This window comes from Bos indicus x Bos taurus, chromosome 1, assembly GCF_003369695.1.
Source record: "Bos indicus x Bos taurus breed Angus x Brahman F1 hybrid chromosome 1, Bos_hybrid_MaternalHap_v2.0, whole genome shotgun sequence".
NCBI classification, from domain to species: domain Eukaryota; kingdom Metazoa; phylum Chordata; class Mammalia; order Artiodactyla; family Bovidae; genus Bos; species Bos indicus x Bos taurus.
In genome coordinates this window covers 42,205,026-42,225,843 of record NC_040076.1, presented here as the reverse complement: position 1 = coordinate 42,225,843, position 20,818 = coordinate 42,205,026, and the positions used below count along the sequence as shown (strand labels likewise).

At 38.0% G+C, this 20,818-nt stretch overlaps 1 protein-coding gene and 1 pseudogene across 1 annotated transcript; both read right to left on the bottom strand.

Moving 5' to 3' along the window:
- Positions 1 to 2,646: 2,646 nt before the first annotated feature.
- Positions 2,647 to 12,446, bottom strand: LOC113897585 (annotated as a pseudogene).
- Positions 12,447 to 13,461: 1,015 nt separating this feature from the next.
- On the bottom strand, positions 13,462 to 14,412 carry LOC113898599 (olfactory receptor 5H2-like). Its single transcript, XM_027551903.1, has one exon. The coding sequence runs from the start codon at positions 14,389 to 14,391 to the stop codon at positions 13,462 to 13,464; it is 930 nt and encodes a 309-aa protein (XP_027407704.1). The 5' UTR covers positions 14,392 to 14,412.
- Positions 14,413 to 20,818: the final 6,406 nt, after the last annotated feature.

The following is a 20,818-nucleotide window of genomic DNA, read 5'->3' as shown; positions in this document are numbered from 1 at the left end:
TCTGACAACATTTATGTCTAATATATGATTTGCTCCGAGTTCTGCATACAAAGAATAATTTGGCAGCTGTGTTTGGGAAGTAAGACAGGATCCCCAGAATGGGAGGAAAAGTAACTTGAGTTTTGTAAATCAAAAAGATATGTAGTTATGAAGGTGAAGGTCTCAGTGGTATCAGAAAGAATATACATAGAGTCAGTGGTGAGATGAAGAGAAAGGTGGAGCTGAAGATGAATAACTTATTATTCTTAGAGTATGTAGTGGGATAAAATGGACATTTAAGGACTTGAAGGCACAAACATCCAAATTCTTGTTTATTTCCATGTTCTTCCCATCCGCTCACTGAGCTACATAACCTTGTATCATCTCAAAGTTATTTGATCTTTGACATTCATTGGATCATAGAGAAAGCAAGGAATTCCAGAAAAACATCTACTTCTGCTTCATTGACTACATGAAAGGCTTTTACTGTGTGGATCACAGCAAACTGTGGAAAATTCTTAAAGACATGGGAATACCAGATCACCTTACCTTCTTCTGAGAAACCTGTATGCATGTCAAAAAGCAATGGTTAGAACCTTAAATGGAACAACTGAGTGGTTCACAATTGGGAAAGGAGTGCAACAAGACCATATATTGTCACCCTGTTTATTTAACCTATACACAGAGTGTGTGTTAATTTCTCAGTCATATCCAGCTCTTTGTGACCCTGCAGACTGTAGCCCACCAGGCCCCTCTGTCCATGGAATTCTCCAGACAAGAATACTGGAGCCAGTAGCCATCCCCTTCTCCAGGGAATCTTCCCAACCCAGGGATAGAACTTGGGTCTCCTGCATTGCAGGAAGTTTCTTTACCATATGAGCCATCAGAGAAGCCAGAGTACATCATGTGAAATGCCAGGCTGGATGACTCACAAGCTGGGATCAGGATTGCTTGGAGAAATAGCAACAACCTCAGATATGTAGATGATACCACTCTAATGGCAGAAACTAAAAAGGGACTAAAGAGCCTCTTGATGAAGCTAAAAGAGAAGAGTGAAAAGCTGGCTTAAAACTCAAAATTCTGAAAACTAAGATAATTGCATCTGATACAATCACTTTATGGCAAATAAAAGGGAAGAAGTAAAAGCAGTAACAGATTTGATTTTCTTGGGCTCCAAAATCACTGCACATGATTACTGAAGCCATGAAATTAAAAGGTGCTTGACAAACCTAGACAGCATATTTAAAAGCAGAGACATCACTTTGCCGACAGAGGTCCATATAACCAAAGCTATGGTTTTTCCAGTAGTCATGTCTGGATGCCAGAGTTTGGCCATAAAGAAGCTGAGCACCGAAGAATTGATGCTTCTGAATTGTGGTGCTGGAGAAGACTCTTGAGAGTCCCTTGGACTGCATGGAGATCAAACCAGTCAATCCTAAAGGAAATCAATCCTGACTATTCATTGGAAGGACTAATGCTAAAGCTGAAGTTCCAGTATTTTGGCCACTTGATGCGAAGACCTGACTCATTGAAAAAGACCCTGATGCTGGGAAAGATTGAAGGCAAAAGGAGAAGAGGGCAACAGAGGATGAGATGATTAGATAGCATCACCAACTCAGTGAACATGCCTAGGAGATAGTGAAGGACAGGGAAGCCTGGCATGCTTCAGTCCACGGGGTCACAAAGATTCAGATACGACTTAGCACCTGAACAATGACAACAACAAATATACATTTACAGCCCCTCATTGTCAACAACACACTCCAACAACAATTACTGTTATTGTTAACTGTTAACAATATACTACTGTTCTTCAAATCTTAATCTTTTGCCTATTTTTAATTCTAGAAAAATTGACCATTTTCTTTCTATTTTTCCATTTTTTTTTCTTCTTTTCTATGCCTATCCAACTTAAACCATCATTGTAATCTGTTAGTTTTCTAAATTAGTGAAGTTTTTCAGACTGACCTTCAAATACAAACAAAGCTAGAAAGGTCCTTAGAAAGCATCATAGACAGTGAGACACAACTTGCCTCTTTGCCTTTCTCTAAAAAGCATACTAGCTAAGGGCATCTTTTACACTGTAGCTCTGACTTAATATCTTACTTCTAATGCCATTTTTCCTCATTATTTTCTAATTTCTGTTTATTTCTCTATGTGATATGAGAGTTCATCCCTACTAAAGATTTGTGATGAGTCAGATAAAGTAGAAAGTAATACCTTTTGATGGCAGGCAGAATTCTGGGAATACTTGTGTTCATTCAAACACAAACCTGCCTACTTGTGGAGTTACATGTGATATGAGGCTCTACAGTTGTGTGAGTATCAAATACATGATAAACTATTCAGAGGAACTCCACTAGCTTAGTACTTAATGCATTTATAAAGTCACACATTGAAGAACATTCAAACATAAAATATTTCCATTTGTTTTCTACTTTAATTACTTTTCTATGACATAAACAATTGATTAAATACCTTATATATTTTAGAATAAGATGAACAAATGCTTTAAAGAATTTATTAGGCACTAACATCTTAAGTTATTAAAATAATAGGACAATTATAAATGTAGAAAACTTTGAACACTAATCAGCATGTCACAACATCTAACCTGTAACATTTTGTGTTGTTTTAATGAAAAAAGAACATTTATTAGTATGATATCTACTCTTTTCTTTTTAACATTTTTGTCAGTGAATCTATGACTTTTTTATTTCTCAATCTGTAGATAATTGGATTTAACAAAGGAATTATAACAGTGTAAAATAGAGAATCCATCATATCCTGATCATCTGCTTGTGCAGATCCACGGCACACATACATGAAAAGAGGCACATAATACAAAGAGACAGATAGCAGGTGGGTGCCACAGGTGGAGAAGGTCTTCCTCACGCCTTCAACAGACTTCTTTTTTAAAATTGTAAAGAGAACAAGCAAATAAGACACAAGAACATGAGAAAGGTGAATACATGTATTGATCCAGAGAAAATAAATACTATCAGAAAATTAATGGAAGGGTCAGTACAGGACATCTGAAACAATGGTATAATATCACAGTAAAAGTGCTATACTATGATGGAATTACAAAAGGTTAATTTGAATTAAAAAGTGTTATCAAGTGTGGCATGAGAAAGGCCACCTAAAAATGACAAAGCTAGTAGCCAGATGCACAGTCTATCTGTCATAATCACTGGATAATATAATAGTTTACCTATGGCCACATAGCAATCATATGCCATTGTTGCCAGCAAAAAGCATTCTGTGGTTACACTGATTGCAAGGGGAAAAAATGTGTAACTTGCATTCAGTGAGAGAGATAATTTTGCTCTTGGTACAGAAGTTGACCAGCATCTTTGGAGTCACTACGGAGGATATCCAGGCATCAACAAAGGCCAATTTTCCAAGGATTAAGACGGGAATGTAAAGGTTAGGGTCACTGCAGAAGAGAACAATCAGACCAAGATTTCCCACAATGGTGATGAAGTATATCACCAAGAACAAGAACAAGGGGATTTACCACTATGGTTGATACTTAAGTCCTGTGAGAAAAAACTCCGTCAGCAATGTTGCTTTTTTCATTTCCGTATCCTTAATAGATGGCCTCGAAAAACAATGCAATAAATGTGAAAAGAAGATTATATATCGGAAGATTAAAAAAACAGTTAGGCTAATATAAACAAAACCATAAACTAGCCTGAATATGATTTTATTTACTCGTACTTTAATATGAGAAAAGTATTGGGGAAAATTGTTATATTTGGAAAATGTGATTATTTTAGTTCAAAATATGTACAGGAATAAACTTATTTAGAAAAAGGAAATTCTGAACATGAACAAATGTATGGGGAAACTATTTAATGAGATATGGAAATTCTGTGTGTTTGAGATAAATGCAGGTTTTAAAAATGTTGGAAAGGCCTAGGTTATCAAGTGAATTGAATATCATAAGAATAATCTTCAATTTTATTCATTAATCATTAGGCAAGCACTGAAAACTTTTAAGATGTGGCGTGTCATCAATGGTTATTTTTGAAATTAAATATTTGGTTGCAGAAAACAGAATGTAGGAAGAAGAATCTTGGGTCATAAATACTCTTTAGTAAGCTATGACTCTTGTCCAGTTATTCCCAAATTAGATTATATGTCCAAATTGTTTGGGGTAATTTTTCATGCAGAATATTGTCTGAGACACTATTTTAGAAATTGATCCAAAAGATCATGAATGTGGTCAAATAACATGTATTTTTCAGTACTCCCCAGGTGATTAAAAGTATGTGAAGTTCTTGTTCATGTGTGATGTGATTGGGGTGATGAGGGAGAAGACAGAGATGTCAGTTCAGTTCAGTTCAGTAGCCCAGTTGTGTCCAACTCTTTGCAACACAGTGGACTGCAGAATGCCAGGCTTCCCTGTCCATCACCAACTCCCAGAGCTTACTCAAACTCATGTCCATTGAGTTGGTGAGGCCATCCAACCATCTCATCTTCTGTCGTCCCCTTCTCCTCCCACCCTCTATCTTTCCCAGCATCAGGGTCTTTGCAAATGAGTCAATTTTTCACATCATGTGGCCAAAGTATTGGAGTTTCAGCTTCAGCATAAGTCCTTCCAATGAATATTCAGGACTGATTTCCCTTAGGATGAACTGGTTGGATCTCCTTGTTGTCCATGTGACTCTCAAGAGTCTTCTCCAACACCACAGTTCAAAAGCATCAGTTCTTTGGCACTCAGCCTTCTTTACAGTCCAACTCTCATATCCATGCATGACTATTGGAAAAACCATAGCTTTGACTAGACAGACCTTTCTTGGCAAAATAATGTCTCTGCTTTTTAATATGCTGTCTAGATTGGTCCTAACTTTTCTTCCAAGGAGCAAGCATCTTTTTATTTCATGGCTGCAATCACTATCTGAAGTGATTTTGGAGCCCCCCAAAATAAAGTTTGTCACTGTTTCCATTGTTTCCCCATCTATTTGCCAAGAGTGATGGGACTGGATGCCATGATCTTAGTTTCCTGAATGTTGAGTTTTAAGCCAAATTTTTCACTCTTCTCTTCCACTTTCATCAAGAGGCTCTTTAGTTCTTTTTCTCTTTCTGCCATAAGCATGGTGTCATCTGCATATCTGAGGTTACTGATATTTCTCCCAGTAATCTTGAACAAGCACTCCAGCTTGTGCTTCATCCAGTTTAGCATTTCTCATGATGTACTCTGCATATAAATTAAATAATCAGGGTGACAATATACAGCCTTGACATACTCCTTTCCTGATTTGGAACCAGTCTTTTGTTCCATGTCCAGTTCTAACTGTTGCTTCTTGACCTGCATACATATTTCTCAGGAGGCAGGGAAGGTGGTCTGGTATTCCCGTGTCTTTAAGAATTTTCTACAGTTTGTTGTGACCCACACAATCAAAGGCTTTGGCATAGTCAATAAAGCAGAAGTAGATGTTTTTCTGAAACTCTCTTGCTTTTTTGATGATACAATGGATGTTGGTAATTTGATCTCTGGTTCCTCTGCCTTTTCTAAATCCAGCTTGAACATCTGACAGAGACATAGATCAAAATAAACCAGGGCTTCCCTGGTGGCTCAGTGGTAAAGAATCCACCTGCCAATGCAGAAAACCTTGGTTCAATCTCTGGGCCAGGAAGATACCATAGAGAGTGGACTTGTGGGCACAGCAGGGAAAAGAGAGGGTGGGACAAATTGAGATACCACGTGCCACCAAGTAACTAAGCCCATGACCCACCACTGTTGGGCCTGTGTTGTAGAGCCTGGGAACCACAGCTACTGAGGCCAGGAGCCACAGCTACTGAAGCCCCCTCAATGAGAAGCCCACAAGTTGCAACTACAGAGCAGCCTCTGCTCTCTGCAACTAGAGAAAAGCCCACACATCAACAAAGAACCAGGACAGCCAAAAATAAATAAGTAAATAAAATTATTAAAAATAAATCAGAATATAGAATCAATGAGATTTGGTGACAGATTAAATGTGAAGGTGTGGTTAGTAAGAGAGTCACTGGGTGACTGATTAGGTGTTCATTAAAAACTGAGACTGAAGACTCAGATGCAGTAGCTAGTTTTTGCAAGGGGCATCTTCTGAACATCTGAGTGAGATAAACATAGCAGTGTGATTCTACAAGTGTTTAATAGAAATAATGACTTGGGTATCATTGAGGTGAATGAAAGCAGTTACTATGGCTGATACGTTGAACAGTGTGCATAAAGTAAAAAATGGAAGGAATGAAAATAAATTTGAAGAAGTTATATAAAGAGATTAAAGATGAATATACATAATTTATTGGATGGATGACATCTGATTCTCTTTTCTACCAAATTAGTCTTGGTGGAGACTAAAGCTCTCATCCTTTCTAGAAGCCAAAATTTCTGGAAACTAACTTTCCCATCCATGGCACCTAGAGGGAGGGGACTTGGTATAGCTGGGGAAAAAAAAAAAAAAACAAACAAAAAAACTCATTTACCCTGGATTTGGGATTTGGAGAGGGGAGACAGAGGTCAAACATGGGACAAAGAGAATTTTGGTTGCTTTGATTGCAAAATCAGCTGAGGAACCAGAACATGAATCCTGTGCACATAGCAGTGCCATCGATAGTGAGTCGTGGAATTCAAGTTCAGCGGCAATGACAAGTGATCTTATTGAGCTAGAGCTGGGACATGTTTTTGGCTATTGACTGTCTGACTTCTTTCTTTGTATCTTGCCAATTTCTCCAGTGGATTTCTCCAATTCCCCTAACATTTCTGTGTTTAAGCCAGTTTTTATTCAGTTAACTCATTTCATCTTGCAACCAAGAGCTCTGGCTCACAAAGGAGGAGAAAAGGAAAGACAAGAAAAGGATGCTGAGCAGAGTGAACAGAGAAGGTGGGAATTGGAAAGCTGAGTGTTGGGAACTTAAAGAGAGGAAAATACTCAAGAAGGACAAAGCAAAATAGGGTGTCTAAAGCAAAACAACTTCTCTGGGAGGATAAGGAGTGAACAGAAGTCACTGAGTGTGAGAATTAAGAGATTTTTAGTGGGAGCAGTCTCCATTTGGGGATAGAGTTGAGATCAGAGAATAGTAAGAAGGGAATGGGAAGCAAGTGACACAGCAGTGAGGAGAATGAAATAAAGTATTTAAGATGTGGACAGCAGTTGACATTTGTTTACCACCCACAGGCAAATGCATTTTTTCCTTATACAGCAATATTATGAAAGTTTTGAAAAGAGAGAGGAGGGAATTGAGAAGAGAGTGGGTAGAGAAGTGGAATGGGAAATTTGAGTGGATGAAAACAAGGAAAAACAAAAAACAGGAAGAGACTAAGGAGCATAGACAGTAAGTGTAGGAAAGACAAGCAATGAAGAAAGGAAGTATCACAGAAGACCTGAAGATGAGATAAGAGGAAAGTCTCAGTGGTTTGAGGGGTAAATATCTATCAACTCTGGTTTCAACAAAGATTGTCAGCACAGGGAAACATTTCTTTTTTCTTTTACTCAAAATTCCGAGTTTATTTTCCTATGGAATTTGTGTATGAATTAGAGACTTTCATTGTAATTTTACTTTTAGTTTATAAATATACTAGCATTGCCTCAAAGTTATTTTCATTTTTAAAAGATGTTTTTTCTTTGTTATTATTGTGATTAGAGCTGACTTTCTCTAGAAATCCTTCTGGTTTACATGCACAGCATTTGCGTCTCCACAGGTTTTATTAGTGAAATAAAATTGAGCAAAGACTGGAACTGAATAAAGGCAATATAAATATCCTGTGCTAACAATTGAAGTTGTTAAATGTACATTTATTATGAGTATACATCGTTCCACTCAATCCCAAATCACTAAACTTTAAAAAACTCTCAATTTGATATGTGGGTACTTATTAAGTCATAAATCTGAGAAAAGCACTGGAGAAACATTTTCTGCATTTTTCTGTCTGTGTGTGTACAGGTATATATTACGAAATTATTGTCAGAAGTGGGTGAAAGAATAGAGATTACTATTTAAGTGATTTAGAGAATGCGGGTAATTAAATCAAATAAACATTTTGAACACAATTATCAGAAAGATTTCTTATCCAGAAAACATTATGACCTAAATCCTTAAACTATTGTTCATTTGTTTGTAGTTCTAGTTCACCAAAATATGTTAACCAGATAATTAAATAAAGAGTATATTATGTTCTTAGAGCTATTTTGCTCATCCAGATTTTACCCTCAAAAATAAAATATGCAGATTATTCACTTTTTTTTCCATTTTTCAACTGACAATTTGACATTTTGTAAATCAAGTCAAAATTATTATAGCTGAAAAAAGGGATACAAGGAGAAGCCAAATGGGGTCAGGGAGGCCAGCTTATGTGGGTAACACAGGACCTTGAAGACCAGGTCAGAGACTTTGTTCTATATCCCAATTTAAAGAAAAACTCTTATGGGATTTTGAAATGGTGGTACAATGATCAGATTTTCCTTTTTTGCATTAACAAAGTTGTCAGTGTAATTCATTCGATAAACAAATGTTAACTTACTTATTTTTGATAATTTGATGTGACATCTGAGTAACAAAAGAAAATGCTTAATCTCCACTTGGGACTTGGATGGCTAGATGAGGGGAAGCAAACAGCATCATAGACTTATTGATCTGCTTCCTTAGAATTTTGCTGACGAAAGCCAAAATAGAGGAGAAAAATATCATAGAAGAGAGGAGTCATGTGAAAAATGCATAGAGGAATAGAGTGGGGTATGTGATGTGTAGTGGTAGCTTCAACATAACCAGCACTTGCCTTCAGTATGCTGTCTTCTTTATTTTGGGGTCATTACTTCCTAACTTATTTGGTTGTCTATCCTTGAGCACAAATACCTGTATTACTGCTTCCAGTATGGATGGTCTTTTCAATTTTAGTCATTTTGATAATAACTTATTTTACTTTTATTTGCATTTCCCTAGTAACTAATTTTTATAGTGTCTTTTTGCATCTTTCTTTGACATCTCTGTATCTTTTTTTTGATGGAGTGTTTGTTCAAATATCTTACCCATTTTAGGTTGATTTTATTTGTCTTTATTATGAGTATTGGGACTGTTTCATCTATTCTGGATACAAGTCTTTTATAAAATGTATGATTTGTAAATATTATATCATTTTAGTCTGTTACCTGGATGACAGTGTGCTTATCAGTCTTAGTGAGTAAGAAGTAGTATTTATTAGGAAGCCACTTGCAGGACAGGGGTAGGAAATAAATATAATAACAGTTCAGGGGTCTTCTGTTTCGGTGAAATTTGCAGGTGTCCAGTGATACAGACACCTGGTGGCTTCCCTGGAGGCTCAGAGGTTAAAGCGTCTGCCTGCAATGTGGGAGACTGGGGTTCGATCCCTGGGTCGGGAAGATCCCCTGGAGAAGGAAATGACAACCCACTCCAGTATTCTTGCCTGGAGAATCCCATGGACGGAGGAGCCTGGTGGGCTACAGTCCACAGGGTTGCAAAGAGTCGGACATGACTGAGCAACTTCACTTTTAGGGATACAGAGCTTGTCAGAAAAAAACCTTCTAAGGTTAAGGGTAAGTTGTTGCATCTGGCCCTTGTTGAAACCAAGAGAGGCACAACACATAATGTGCCTCTGTGAACTGTGGAGGCAGTAGTATCCGTATTTGGGTGTGTTATTCCAGCCAGTTACCAATTGCTAGTTTTGAGTGGAGCTTGGAGCTTTTGGCTTTGTTTGTACCGTGTGTAGGCTGTTGTGCACGCTGTTCTGCCTCTCGGGCCATATCCAGCAGATCCAGTGGAGCCGGAATCAGCAGTGACAGCTCCTTGGAGCCTTTAATCAGCCTCTGGAGGGAGATTGAAATGCAAGCCCTTAGAATTTTGAGCAAAGCACTGCCATCCTCTGTGGAAACTACTCTACTGTAGAGAAACAGCTGTAGGCCTGATAGTTAACCTTGGTAAAAAAAAAATGAATGTTTAACCATGGACCACTAATTTGCTATGATACTGGAGCTTCCCTTGACAAATTGGATGTTATCTGACCCACTAACCATAAATTTCAGTGTGCACAGAAGCATTCCTTCATCAAATAGAAACAGCATATACTTGATCAAGCAGAAAAGGCCCTGAAGGCACAAATAAGTTACTTGAAGAAGTGGTTCCAATGCTATTGGCTTCCAATCCTGCCGCAAAGGCTTCTGTGTCCCAGCTGGGGCCTGTGTCCTTATAATTAGTTGGCCAAGAAGTCTGGGGCCTGACTTACAGATGGTTCTGCATGGTATGCGGGCACCATCAGAAAGCGGAGAGCTGCGGCACGCAGCTCCTCTCTGTGAAATTCAGGAAGGACAATGGTGAAGGGAAAAACTTCTAGCAGGACAGCCTGGTTCCACCAAGACAGACAACAATGCTTCCATTGGTCTGAAAGTAGACTACCACTCAGGCCCTTTGACTTTCCATTTCTTTGAATCATGAGACAAAGAAATGAGTTGCTATATTGGGTGAGGTGATTGATAGCAAGTAACAAGAGGAAACTGGACTCCTCCACAAAAAGGTAATAAAAAGTATGTCTGGAATACACAACACCCTCTAGGGTATCTCTTAGCATTGTTATTCTCATGATTATGGTCAATGAAAAACTTTGAGGCCAAACCACACAATAGTTCTAATGGCCCAGACTCTTTAGAAATTTGGGTCATTCTACCAAGTGAAGAATGTTGGTACTGATGACATTAATGTTGGTATTGATGAATGTTGACATTCATGTGGTGAATATCATTCACCATTTGGAAAACTCAGCAGTGGCCACAGGACTGGAAAAGGTCAGTTTTCATTCCAATCCCAAAGAAAGACAATGCAAAAGAATGCTCAAACTACCGCACAATTGCACTCATCTCACACGTTAGTAATGTTCAAAATTCTCCAGCCAGGCTTCAGCAATACATGAACTGTGAACTTCCAGATGTTCAAGCTGGTTTTAGAAAAGGCAGAGGAACCAGAGATCAAATTGCCAACATCTGCTGGATCATCGAAAAAGCAAGAGAGTTCCAGAAAAACATCTATTTCTGCTTTATTGACTATGCCAAAGCATTTGACTGTGTGTTCTGAAAGAGATGGGAATACCAGACTGCCTGACCTGCCTCTTGAGAAACCTGTATGCAGGTCAGGAAGCAACAGCTAGAACTGGACATGGAACAACAGACTGGTTCCAAATAGGAAAAGGAGTACATCAAGGCTGTATATTGTCATCCTGCTTATTTAACTTATATGCAGAGTACATCATGAGAAACTCTGGGCTGGAAGAAGCACAAGCTGGAATCAAGATTGCCCTTAGAAATATCAATAACCTCAGATATGCAGATGACAACACCCTTATGGTAGCAAGTGAAGTGGAACTGAAGAGCCTCTTGATGAAAGTGAAAGAGGAGAGTGAAAAAGTTGGCTTAAAGCTCAACATTCAGAAAACTCAGATCATGGCATCCAGGCCCATCACTTCATGGGAAATAGATGGGGAAACAGTGGAAATAGTGTCAGACTTTATTTTTGGGGACTCCAAAATCACTGAAGATGGTGATTACAGCCATGAAATTAAAAGACATTTACTCCTTGAAAGGAAAGTTATGACCAGCCTAGATAACATATTAAAAAGCAGAGACATTACTTTGCCACCAAAGATCTGTCTAGTCAAGATTATGGTTTTTCCAGGGTCATGTATGGATGTGAGAGTTGGACTGTGAAGAAAGCTGAGCGCTGAAGAATTGAAGCTTTTGAACTGTGGTGTTAGAGAAGACTCTTGAGAGTCCCTGGACTGCAAGGAGATCCAACCAGTCTATCCTCAAGGAGATCAGTCCTGGGTGTTCTTTGGAAGGACTGATGCTAAAACTGAAACTCCAGTACTTTGGCCACTTCATGCGAAGAGTTGACTCTTTGGAAAAGACTCTGTTGCTGGGAGAGATTGGGGGCAGGAGGAGAAGGGGACAACAAAGGATGAGAGAGCTGGATGGCATCACTGACTCAATGGACGTGAGTTTGAGTGAACTCCAGGAGTTGGTAATCGATGGGAGGCCTGGCGTGCTACAATTCATGAAGTCGCAAAGAATCGAACCCGACTGAGTGACTGAACTGAACTGAACTGAACTGAACCAAGTGAAAAACAATGACCATCTGAGTCAGGTGCTTGCTGAAGGCAAAGAGAACACAGAATGGGTAGTAAAAGAAGTTAGTTAAAATACCAACAACAATGACACGTCCAGTTATAGACAGGAGGATTGTAATTGCCAAGAGATTTCCTTCTTAGTTTATATGAATACATTTGTGTCTGTATAACACTTGTGTTTGTTTTCTTTCCATTCTTATTCCCTTATCATGAGACATAAGATGTACTGACTTTATATTATCATAATTAAGTGTTGTTAATTTGACATTGTATTACCTGATATCAAAGAAAATGAATAGTAAACCTCACTCAAAGATTTTACCTCCACTCTTGGGAAGAGGTAATACATTTTGGTTGTACACAGCAGAGTTGTATCATGTTAGGTGGAATTATTCCTTGTTATTATCATTATTTAGAAATAGATTATAATTTTAAGATATGTGTATGGCCACTAAGCTGACAGCAAGTGAACTTGTAGTTGTTAATTTTATGTGTCAACTAATCCATGGGCTGTCCAGATATCTACTTAAACATTATTTGGGGGTGTTTCTGTGAGGGTGTTCCTGATTAGGTTGGAATTGATGAAATTGGTGAATCGGTCCCCACAAGAAGTGAGATTCAACATATTTCAAATAAAGTGGAGTAAAAGACTTTTTGATGGCTAGCAGAACTCCTGGGATTTGCCTCTGTTCACTCAAACACAAGCCCACCTCTGCTGCGGAGTTAAATGTGATATGTGTCTCCAGGCTATACAACTATATTGTATATATTGGGCTTCCCTGCTGGCTCAGACGGTAAAGAATCCACCTGCAATGTGGGAAACTGGGTTCGATCTCTGGGTTGGGAAGATCCCCTTGAGAAGGGAAGAAGGGAATGGCTACCCACTCCAATGTTCTTGCCTGGAGAATTCCATGGACAGGGGAGGCTGACAGGCTGCATTCCTTGGGGTTGCAGAGTCAGACACAACTGAACAACTGACTTTCACTTTCACTTTCATACAGCTATATTGTATCAAAGACATCATGCTCAAGTAATTTTCAATGGTACAGCACTAGTTTAGTGCTTAAACTATGCTTAATAAATTCACTTATAAAACCATACTGAAGAACATACAAGCATGTAAAATGTTTTCATGTGTTTTCTGCTTTAGTTATTTTAGTATTATATGAACACCTAATTAAAATTCCTTTGTGTTTTTGAAAAAAGTATAGACATTTTAAGGAATTTATTAGAAACTAACATTTTAGGTCATTAAAATAATGACAGTTATAACTACAAAAAATTGGACACTAGTCGACACATAACAAAATCTGATCTGCAGTTTTATGACTGTTTTAATGGAAAGAGAACAGATATTATGAAACCTAAATATTCCTCCTTAAAATTTTCATCAATGAGTCTATGACTTTCTTATTTCTCAGGCTATAGATAATTGGATTTAACAAAGGGATTATGACAGTGTAAAAGAGAGAGTCCATCATATCGTAATCATCTGATTGTGTGGATCCAGGACGAATATACATGAAGAGAAGAGGCCCATAGTATAAAGAGACAGAGAGGAGGTGGGCTCCACAGGTGGAGAAAGCCTTCCTTATACCTTGAACAGACTTCTTTTTTAAAATTGTAAAGAGAACTAGTGTATAAGAAATAAGCACAATCAGAATGGTGAACACCTGTATTGAACCAGAGAAAATAAAAACTATAAGAATATTAATAAAAGGATCAGTACAAGAAATTTTGAACAGTGGCATAATATCACAGTGAAAGTTGTGTATTGTGTTGTAACTGCAGAAGGTTAATCTAAATAAAAATCCTATATGAATAAAGGCATGAAGAACACCACCTACAAATGATGAGACCAACAGTCGCATGCATAGTCTGTTCGTCATAATCACTGGATAAAGTAAAGGGTTGCATATGGCCACATAGCGATCATATGCCATACTTGCCAAGAGAAAGCATTCTGTGGTTGCACTGACTGTAAAGGAAAAAAATTGTACCATGCATTCAGAGAGAGATATTGTCTTGCTTTTGATGAAGAAGTTGACCAGCATCTTGGGAGTCACTGTGGATGATATGGAAGTATCCACAAGTGCCAAACTCCCAAGGAATAAGTACATGGGGATGTGAAGCTGAGAGTCATTCCAGATGAGAGCAGTAAGTCCAAGGTTCCCCACAGTGGTGATGAGGTACACCACCAAGAATACCAGGAACAAGGGGATTTGCCACTGTGGTTGATACTTAAGTCCTGTGAGAACAAACTCTGTCAGCAATGTTATATTTTCCTTTTCCATATCTTCACTGGAAGTCTCCTGAAATAAAATGCAAAAAATCTAGAAAGAACATTCACTATGGTTTCATGAAATGAAAGCTTGGAAAGTGGAGTCAAAATAAATCATACTTCTACCAGAATGTCCTTTTACTTTCATAAAATATTACTATAATAAACTATTTGGGGGATCTGAAGAGATGCCAGTCAGTACAATAATTTCAGTTCAAATAATGTGCGGAAATTAATACATTTACATAAAAGAGACATTCTAACTATTTGCTAAATTTGTGGGGACTTGATAGACTGTGGTAGGGAAATTCTGAGTCTGGGATATGGATTATCAGTCAAGGGAACAGATGTTTAAAAGGAGCAGGATTATAAAATAAATTGAATACCATGTGAAGGATCTTGAACTCTTTGCCTCAGGTAATATGTATGTAGTGAAAGTTTTCAAGACAGGGAAAGACACTGGAGAGTATTTTAATTTAGTTTTTCATTAGTGCAGAAAATAGATGTCATGGAGGAGAAGCTGGGGTCAGGGATACTCTTCAGGAAAAAGTTGCTATTGTCCAGGGGATTTCTAACCAGATTATCCACCAGAATTGTTTGTGGAGCTTTTTATGCAGGATATATATTGTGAGATATTACTGTAGAAATTAATTCAGTGGATCAAGATGGAGTTCTAATAATCTGTACTTTTAAAAATGCTCCACAAGTGATTCAAATGCATGTATAGTGCCTAGTCCGTTGGCAATATAACTTTGGTAGTTGTGAGAGAGACAAAGAGATAGATGCAAAAGAATTCAAAGTGCAGTCACTAGGTCCTGATGACTAGATAATCATCAAAAATTGAAATCAAGATCTCAGCTGCAGAGGCCAGTTTGTGGAGCGAGCATCCTCTGAACATTAAGAGGAGATGTACTTAGTAATATGAGCCTCAGTTAAGTTCAGTTCAGTCGCTCAATCATGTCCAACTCTTTGCGACCCCATGAATCACAGCACGCCAGGCCTCCCTGTCCATCACCAACTCCCGGAGTTCACTCAGACCCACGTCCATCGAGTCAGTGATGCCATCCAGCCATCTCATCCTCTGTTGTCCCCTTCTCCTCCTGCCTCCAACCCCTCCCAGCATCAGAGTCTTTTCCAATGAGTCAACTCTTTGCATGAGGTGGCCAAAGTATTGGAGTTTCAGCTTTAGCATCAGTCCTTCCAAAGAACACCCAGGACTGATCTCCTTTAGAATGGACTGGTTGGATCTCCTTGCAGTCCAAGGGACTCTCATGAGTCTTATCCAGTACCACAGTTCAAAAGCATCAATTCTTCGGTGCTCAGCTTTCTTCATAGTCCAACTTTCATATCCATACATGACCACTGGAAAAACCATAGCCTTGACTAGATGGACCTTTGTTGGCAAAGTAATGTCTCTGCTTTTTAATATGCTATCTAGGTTGGTCATAACTTTCTTACTATACCTTAATATAAGTAATGTCTTAGGAGTTTGGGGAGTAGCTGAAAGTATATTTATTAATAACCTATCAATTGAAGAGTGTGCATAAAGAAGGACATGGAAAGAAACTTGAGGAAGTTATATTAAAGAGGTTGCACAGTGGATACACAGCATATATTTGATAGCCAACATCTGATCTATTTTTCTGCCACATAGTCTTGGTGGCTGGTAGAGGTATCACCCATTCAAGAAGCCAAAAGATGATGGCCATAATGACCTATATGGGAAAAGAATTTAAAAAGACTAGGTATATGCCTATGTATATGTATAACTGATTCACTTTGCTGTACAGCAGGAACTAACACAACATTGTAAACCAACTATGTGTAAAACTTAATTTTAATTTTAAAATAGAAGCCAACAGAGCTAGAATCTGACTTTTCCATTCCTGTTGCACACAGAGTGAGGGAACTTGATCTAGATTTGGCAAACCAAATCCACAAAACTTCCATTTAGAATATGGAAATAAAAGAGAAAAGGTACAGGAACAAAAGAGAATATTGGTTGTAAAGAGCAATATCAAGACTCCAGCAAATGCATCCTGCATCCATGGCCGTGGCATTGTGTCAGCTGGCATTCCAAATTCAACAGTCGTGACAGCAGGTCTCATTGAGCTGGTGTTGGGACATGATTTTGGCTGTCGATTGGCTCCTTTGCTTCCTTCCTTCTGTTCCAGATTGTTTTTTCACCCAATTTCTCCATTCTCTCTTGCATTGCTATGCTGGAGCCATTTCCATTCAATTAACTCATTTCCTGTGGTAACCAAGAGTCCTAGTTCACAACAGAGAAAGACTAGGGAGAGACCAGAAAAGAGTTCTAAGCCGAAAAGCAGGATGGAAACTGGAAAGCTGAGTGTTGTGAACTTCAAGAGAGAAAAGATACTCAAAGAGAACTACATGAAGGACAGACTGCTACTGCTAAGCCGCTTCAGTCGTGTCCGACTCTGTGCGACCCCATAGACGGCAGCCCACCAGGCTCCACCGTCCCTGGGATTCTCCAGGCAAGAACACTGGAGTGGGTTGCCATTTCCTTTTCCAATGCATGAAGGTGAAAAGTGAAAGTGAAGTCGCTCAGTTGTGTCCGACTCTTCATGACCCCATGGACTGCAGCCTACCAGGCTCCTCCATCCATGGGATTTTCCAGGCAAGAGTACTGGAGTGGGGTGCCATTGCCTTCTCTGGGAAGGGTACGGAGTACCCCAAGAAAGGTAGAGAACCATTGGCTTTTCTGTACTTCTAGACACTTACAGAGTTTTCTTTTTTCTCTAGAACATTTTAATGAAAGTTTTCAAAAAATGGGAAAGGAAGGAATTGAGAGGAGAAAAGAAACAGGAAAAGTGGGAAGGCAGTATATATTGATGAAAGGAAAACAGCAGAGAGGTGGTAATAGATGGAAAATATCAGAGACATAGATGGATAAGTATAGGAAAGACAACCCAAAGAGCTGACAAGGAAGTATCTGAGAGAGGCAGTATCCAAGAAAGACCAAAGAGGAAATACAGGTATGCCTCTCTATTCAAAAGTTTGCTTTACTGCCACTTCTCTTGTGTGAAAGAACCATATTAATAACCGAGTGAGATCTGAAGAGGAATTTTGCTATTACCAATAAAAAGGCAAAAGCAGTGCTCAGCATTTCTTTTGCAGCAAGCAATTATAGAGACAACACATACCCCCAGCAGCCAGAGTGATGCCACCAAGCTCCTTCCTCAGGGAACTATATTTATCTGTTCATCATCAAGTCATCATAGCTCTGAACTGTGTTTGTGAACATCTGTACTTTATCTTGATTTATTTTGTCCATCTTAGGTCCTAAGGTAATAGCTTCTTCTGTTTATGCCATTTCAGCTTTTAAAAGGTTTCATAGGAATGTTCAACTTGCGGATAGCGAGGGGAAGTTGTAAAGAGAAAGGTTCAGAGACTCAGGAGAGAGTGTTTTAACTGGTGTGCCCTGAGGCTATCTGTCCTGAAAACCTATTTTTATTCAAAGTTTATTTTCCTATAGACTTTGTGTATGAAAAAGAGACTTTAATTTTAAATTTTATTTTACAAATTTTGTATTGATCATAAATATATTGGTACTGTCAGAAAATTCCATATTGAAAATTGCTTTCTCTTTGTTATTAGGGTGATTAGAACTGACCTTATCTAGAAATCCTGTTCATTTAACTTGAGAGCACTTTACTCTCTATCAGTTGTGGGATATTTAGTTTTGAGAGGGAATCAAAAACAGCCAAAAAACTGGATCTTGAATACAGGCAATATAATGATCATCAATAATTTCAGTTAAGTAGGTTTTTATACAAAGTTTCCTTCCTCGTTCAATCCTAATCAATAAGTAATTGAGAATTATCAAATTTAATATGTGTGTGGGTACTTTGCATGCTTGCTCAGCCTCACGGTCATGTCCAACTCTGCAACCCCATGGACTGCAGCCCACCAGGCTCCTCTGTCCATAGAATTCTCCATGCTAGAATACTGGAGCAGGTTGCCATTTTCTGCTCCAGGGGATCTTTGCAACCCAGGGATTGAACCCGTGTCTCCTGCATTGCAGGTAGATTTTTTACCATTGAATCATCCCACAAGTACTTATTAATTCATAAATACTAGAAAACACAATGGAGAAACTTTGTCTATATATTTTATAACATACTTATATGTGATTTACTTATATTTTTCATATGAAGACATGTTTTACATATGTTTTCATATGTAAAAACATTTTACATATATTTATGTATATTTTATAACATACATATATGATATATATTTTTCATTTGTATTTGAGTACATATATATTTCTATACTATATATATTAAAATTATTCTCATAAGTAGGTGAAGGAATAGAGGAATTAATGTTTAAGTGATTTACCTTAAAAGTTTTAATCATCATTTAATTAATCAGAGTGATTCTTTTTGTCAGAATCATTAAAATGATTTCTTATATAAGAAACATATGACCTGAAACATTAAACCTAATGTTAAATTATTTAACTTTCTGGCTCACCAAAATTTACCTTATAAAATCTTTATAGTTAAAAAATAATAAAACATTTAATTTAAAAGGAACAATTCTTAGAGCTATTTTACGTATCTAGCTTTTAGTCACAAAAATACACAATTAATTCACTAATATTTTTCTTCTCTACCTGGCTACTTGGACATCTTTTGAACCCAATCTGAAATGATTATAAATTAAACAGTATTTTTATACAAAGAATAGCTATTATTATACAAATCATTGCTCTCTTACCCATAAATTACAAGAAATTGTAGATATCCTTTCAATACTTTGGCTTTCTAGAGTAGAAAAATCTACAACAGCACAGAATGACAATAACACAGACGGCAGTTCTTTGCACACTGATTCATTTTGAATACTTCACTTCCCAAGCTCAAGAAATTATAGTTGATATTAATTTCTCTGATCAGAACGGTCAACCAATTATACAGGTGTATGTTTTTGCCAGAAGAAGGAGGAATGAAGGACTAAAATTCCCCTGATACCACCCAAGGATTTCCTTTAGGACAAAGCATTTACTGTGTATGGTGGACATGGACATGTATGAGAAATACAGTTGTCCCATGGAGCATTATAGGCCTTACAATTATAAACGTCAATCATTGTAGATAGCTCCAGTTTTCACAATAAAAATCATACTTTATGCCATTACCTTCCACAACAGGTGACGCTTCTGATATGTTTATGAAAATTTCCATTTATCTATAAATTTTGATGCTCTGCTTAGTATCCTGTTGTCTGAGCTAATCAGATATGATTTTAATGATTCTGAAGTTCTAGATTCCATTAAGGGGCAAACCCCAAGTTGTCCTCCTCGTGTTAACTGTAGCTCACATTCCAGAATCACACCTAACCTCTAGCTTTAAGATGGAATTTGATGAGAAATCTTACAAAGCAATGTTCAGAGGAGAAGCAAAAGAAAAACAAAACAAAAGACCACAGTGGGAGGAGACCTAGACAGTACTTTTCAAACTTTATTGCCTGTGAATCTCCTGGAAATCTGGTTAAAATGCAGATTTTGTTTCAGTAGGTTTGTGTGGGGCCTAGGGATATTCATCTGCAGCAAGGTGATTATTGCTTGTAGACAGGTGCCGTCCACAGTGCCTTCATCATTGGAGGGACTGTCAGGTTATCAAAGAGCCTAGATAATTGGACAATCACAACATGGCAAATGTGGTTTACAAAAAGAGAAGCGAGGAGGAGCCACGTGGGGTCAGAGAGGCCGGTACATGTAGGTAACATGTGGCCTTGGAGGGAAGGTAAGGGACTTTGTTCTTTACGCCCAACTTAAAGAGTGACTATTGAAGGAGTTTGAACAAGGTGGTAACAAGTTCAGATTTTCTTTTTGTGCATTAACAGAGAGAATTATCCATGAACATTTATATATTATATAATAAAACTTAATTTACTTATTTGTGACATCTTGGTTTTATATCTAAAAGGTTAAAGAAACTCAAATGTGGCTGGCAACATAGGAGGGAAAAAGGCATATTGTTTGATAGACTCACTAATCCATATTCTGCTTTCTTAGAATTTTGCTAGTGAAAGGCAAAGAAGTAAAGAAAAACCATCTGTTTAAAATATATTTATTTCTTCTTCTCCAATCTGGATGCTATGAAGAAAAAATAATTTAGTGACACTTGCTGAAGCTGATAAGGAAGACCTTATTCAAGGGGAGAATATTTTAGTTGATATATGGGTGGCTGGGTGGCTCAGCAGTAAAGAATCCGTCTGCCAATGCAGGAGACATAGGTTCAATCCTCGGGTTGGGAAGATGCACTAGAGAAGGAAATGGCAACCCACTCCAGTATTCTTGCCTGGGGAATCCCATGGACAGAGGGGCCTGGCAGGCTACAGTCCATAGGGTTGCAAAGAGTTGGACATGACTTAGCAACTAAGCAACAGCACATTTTAATAGATAT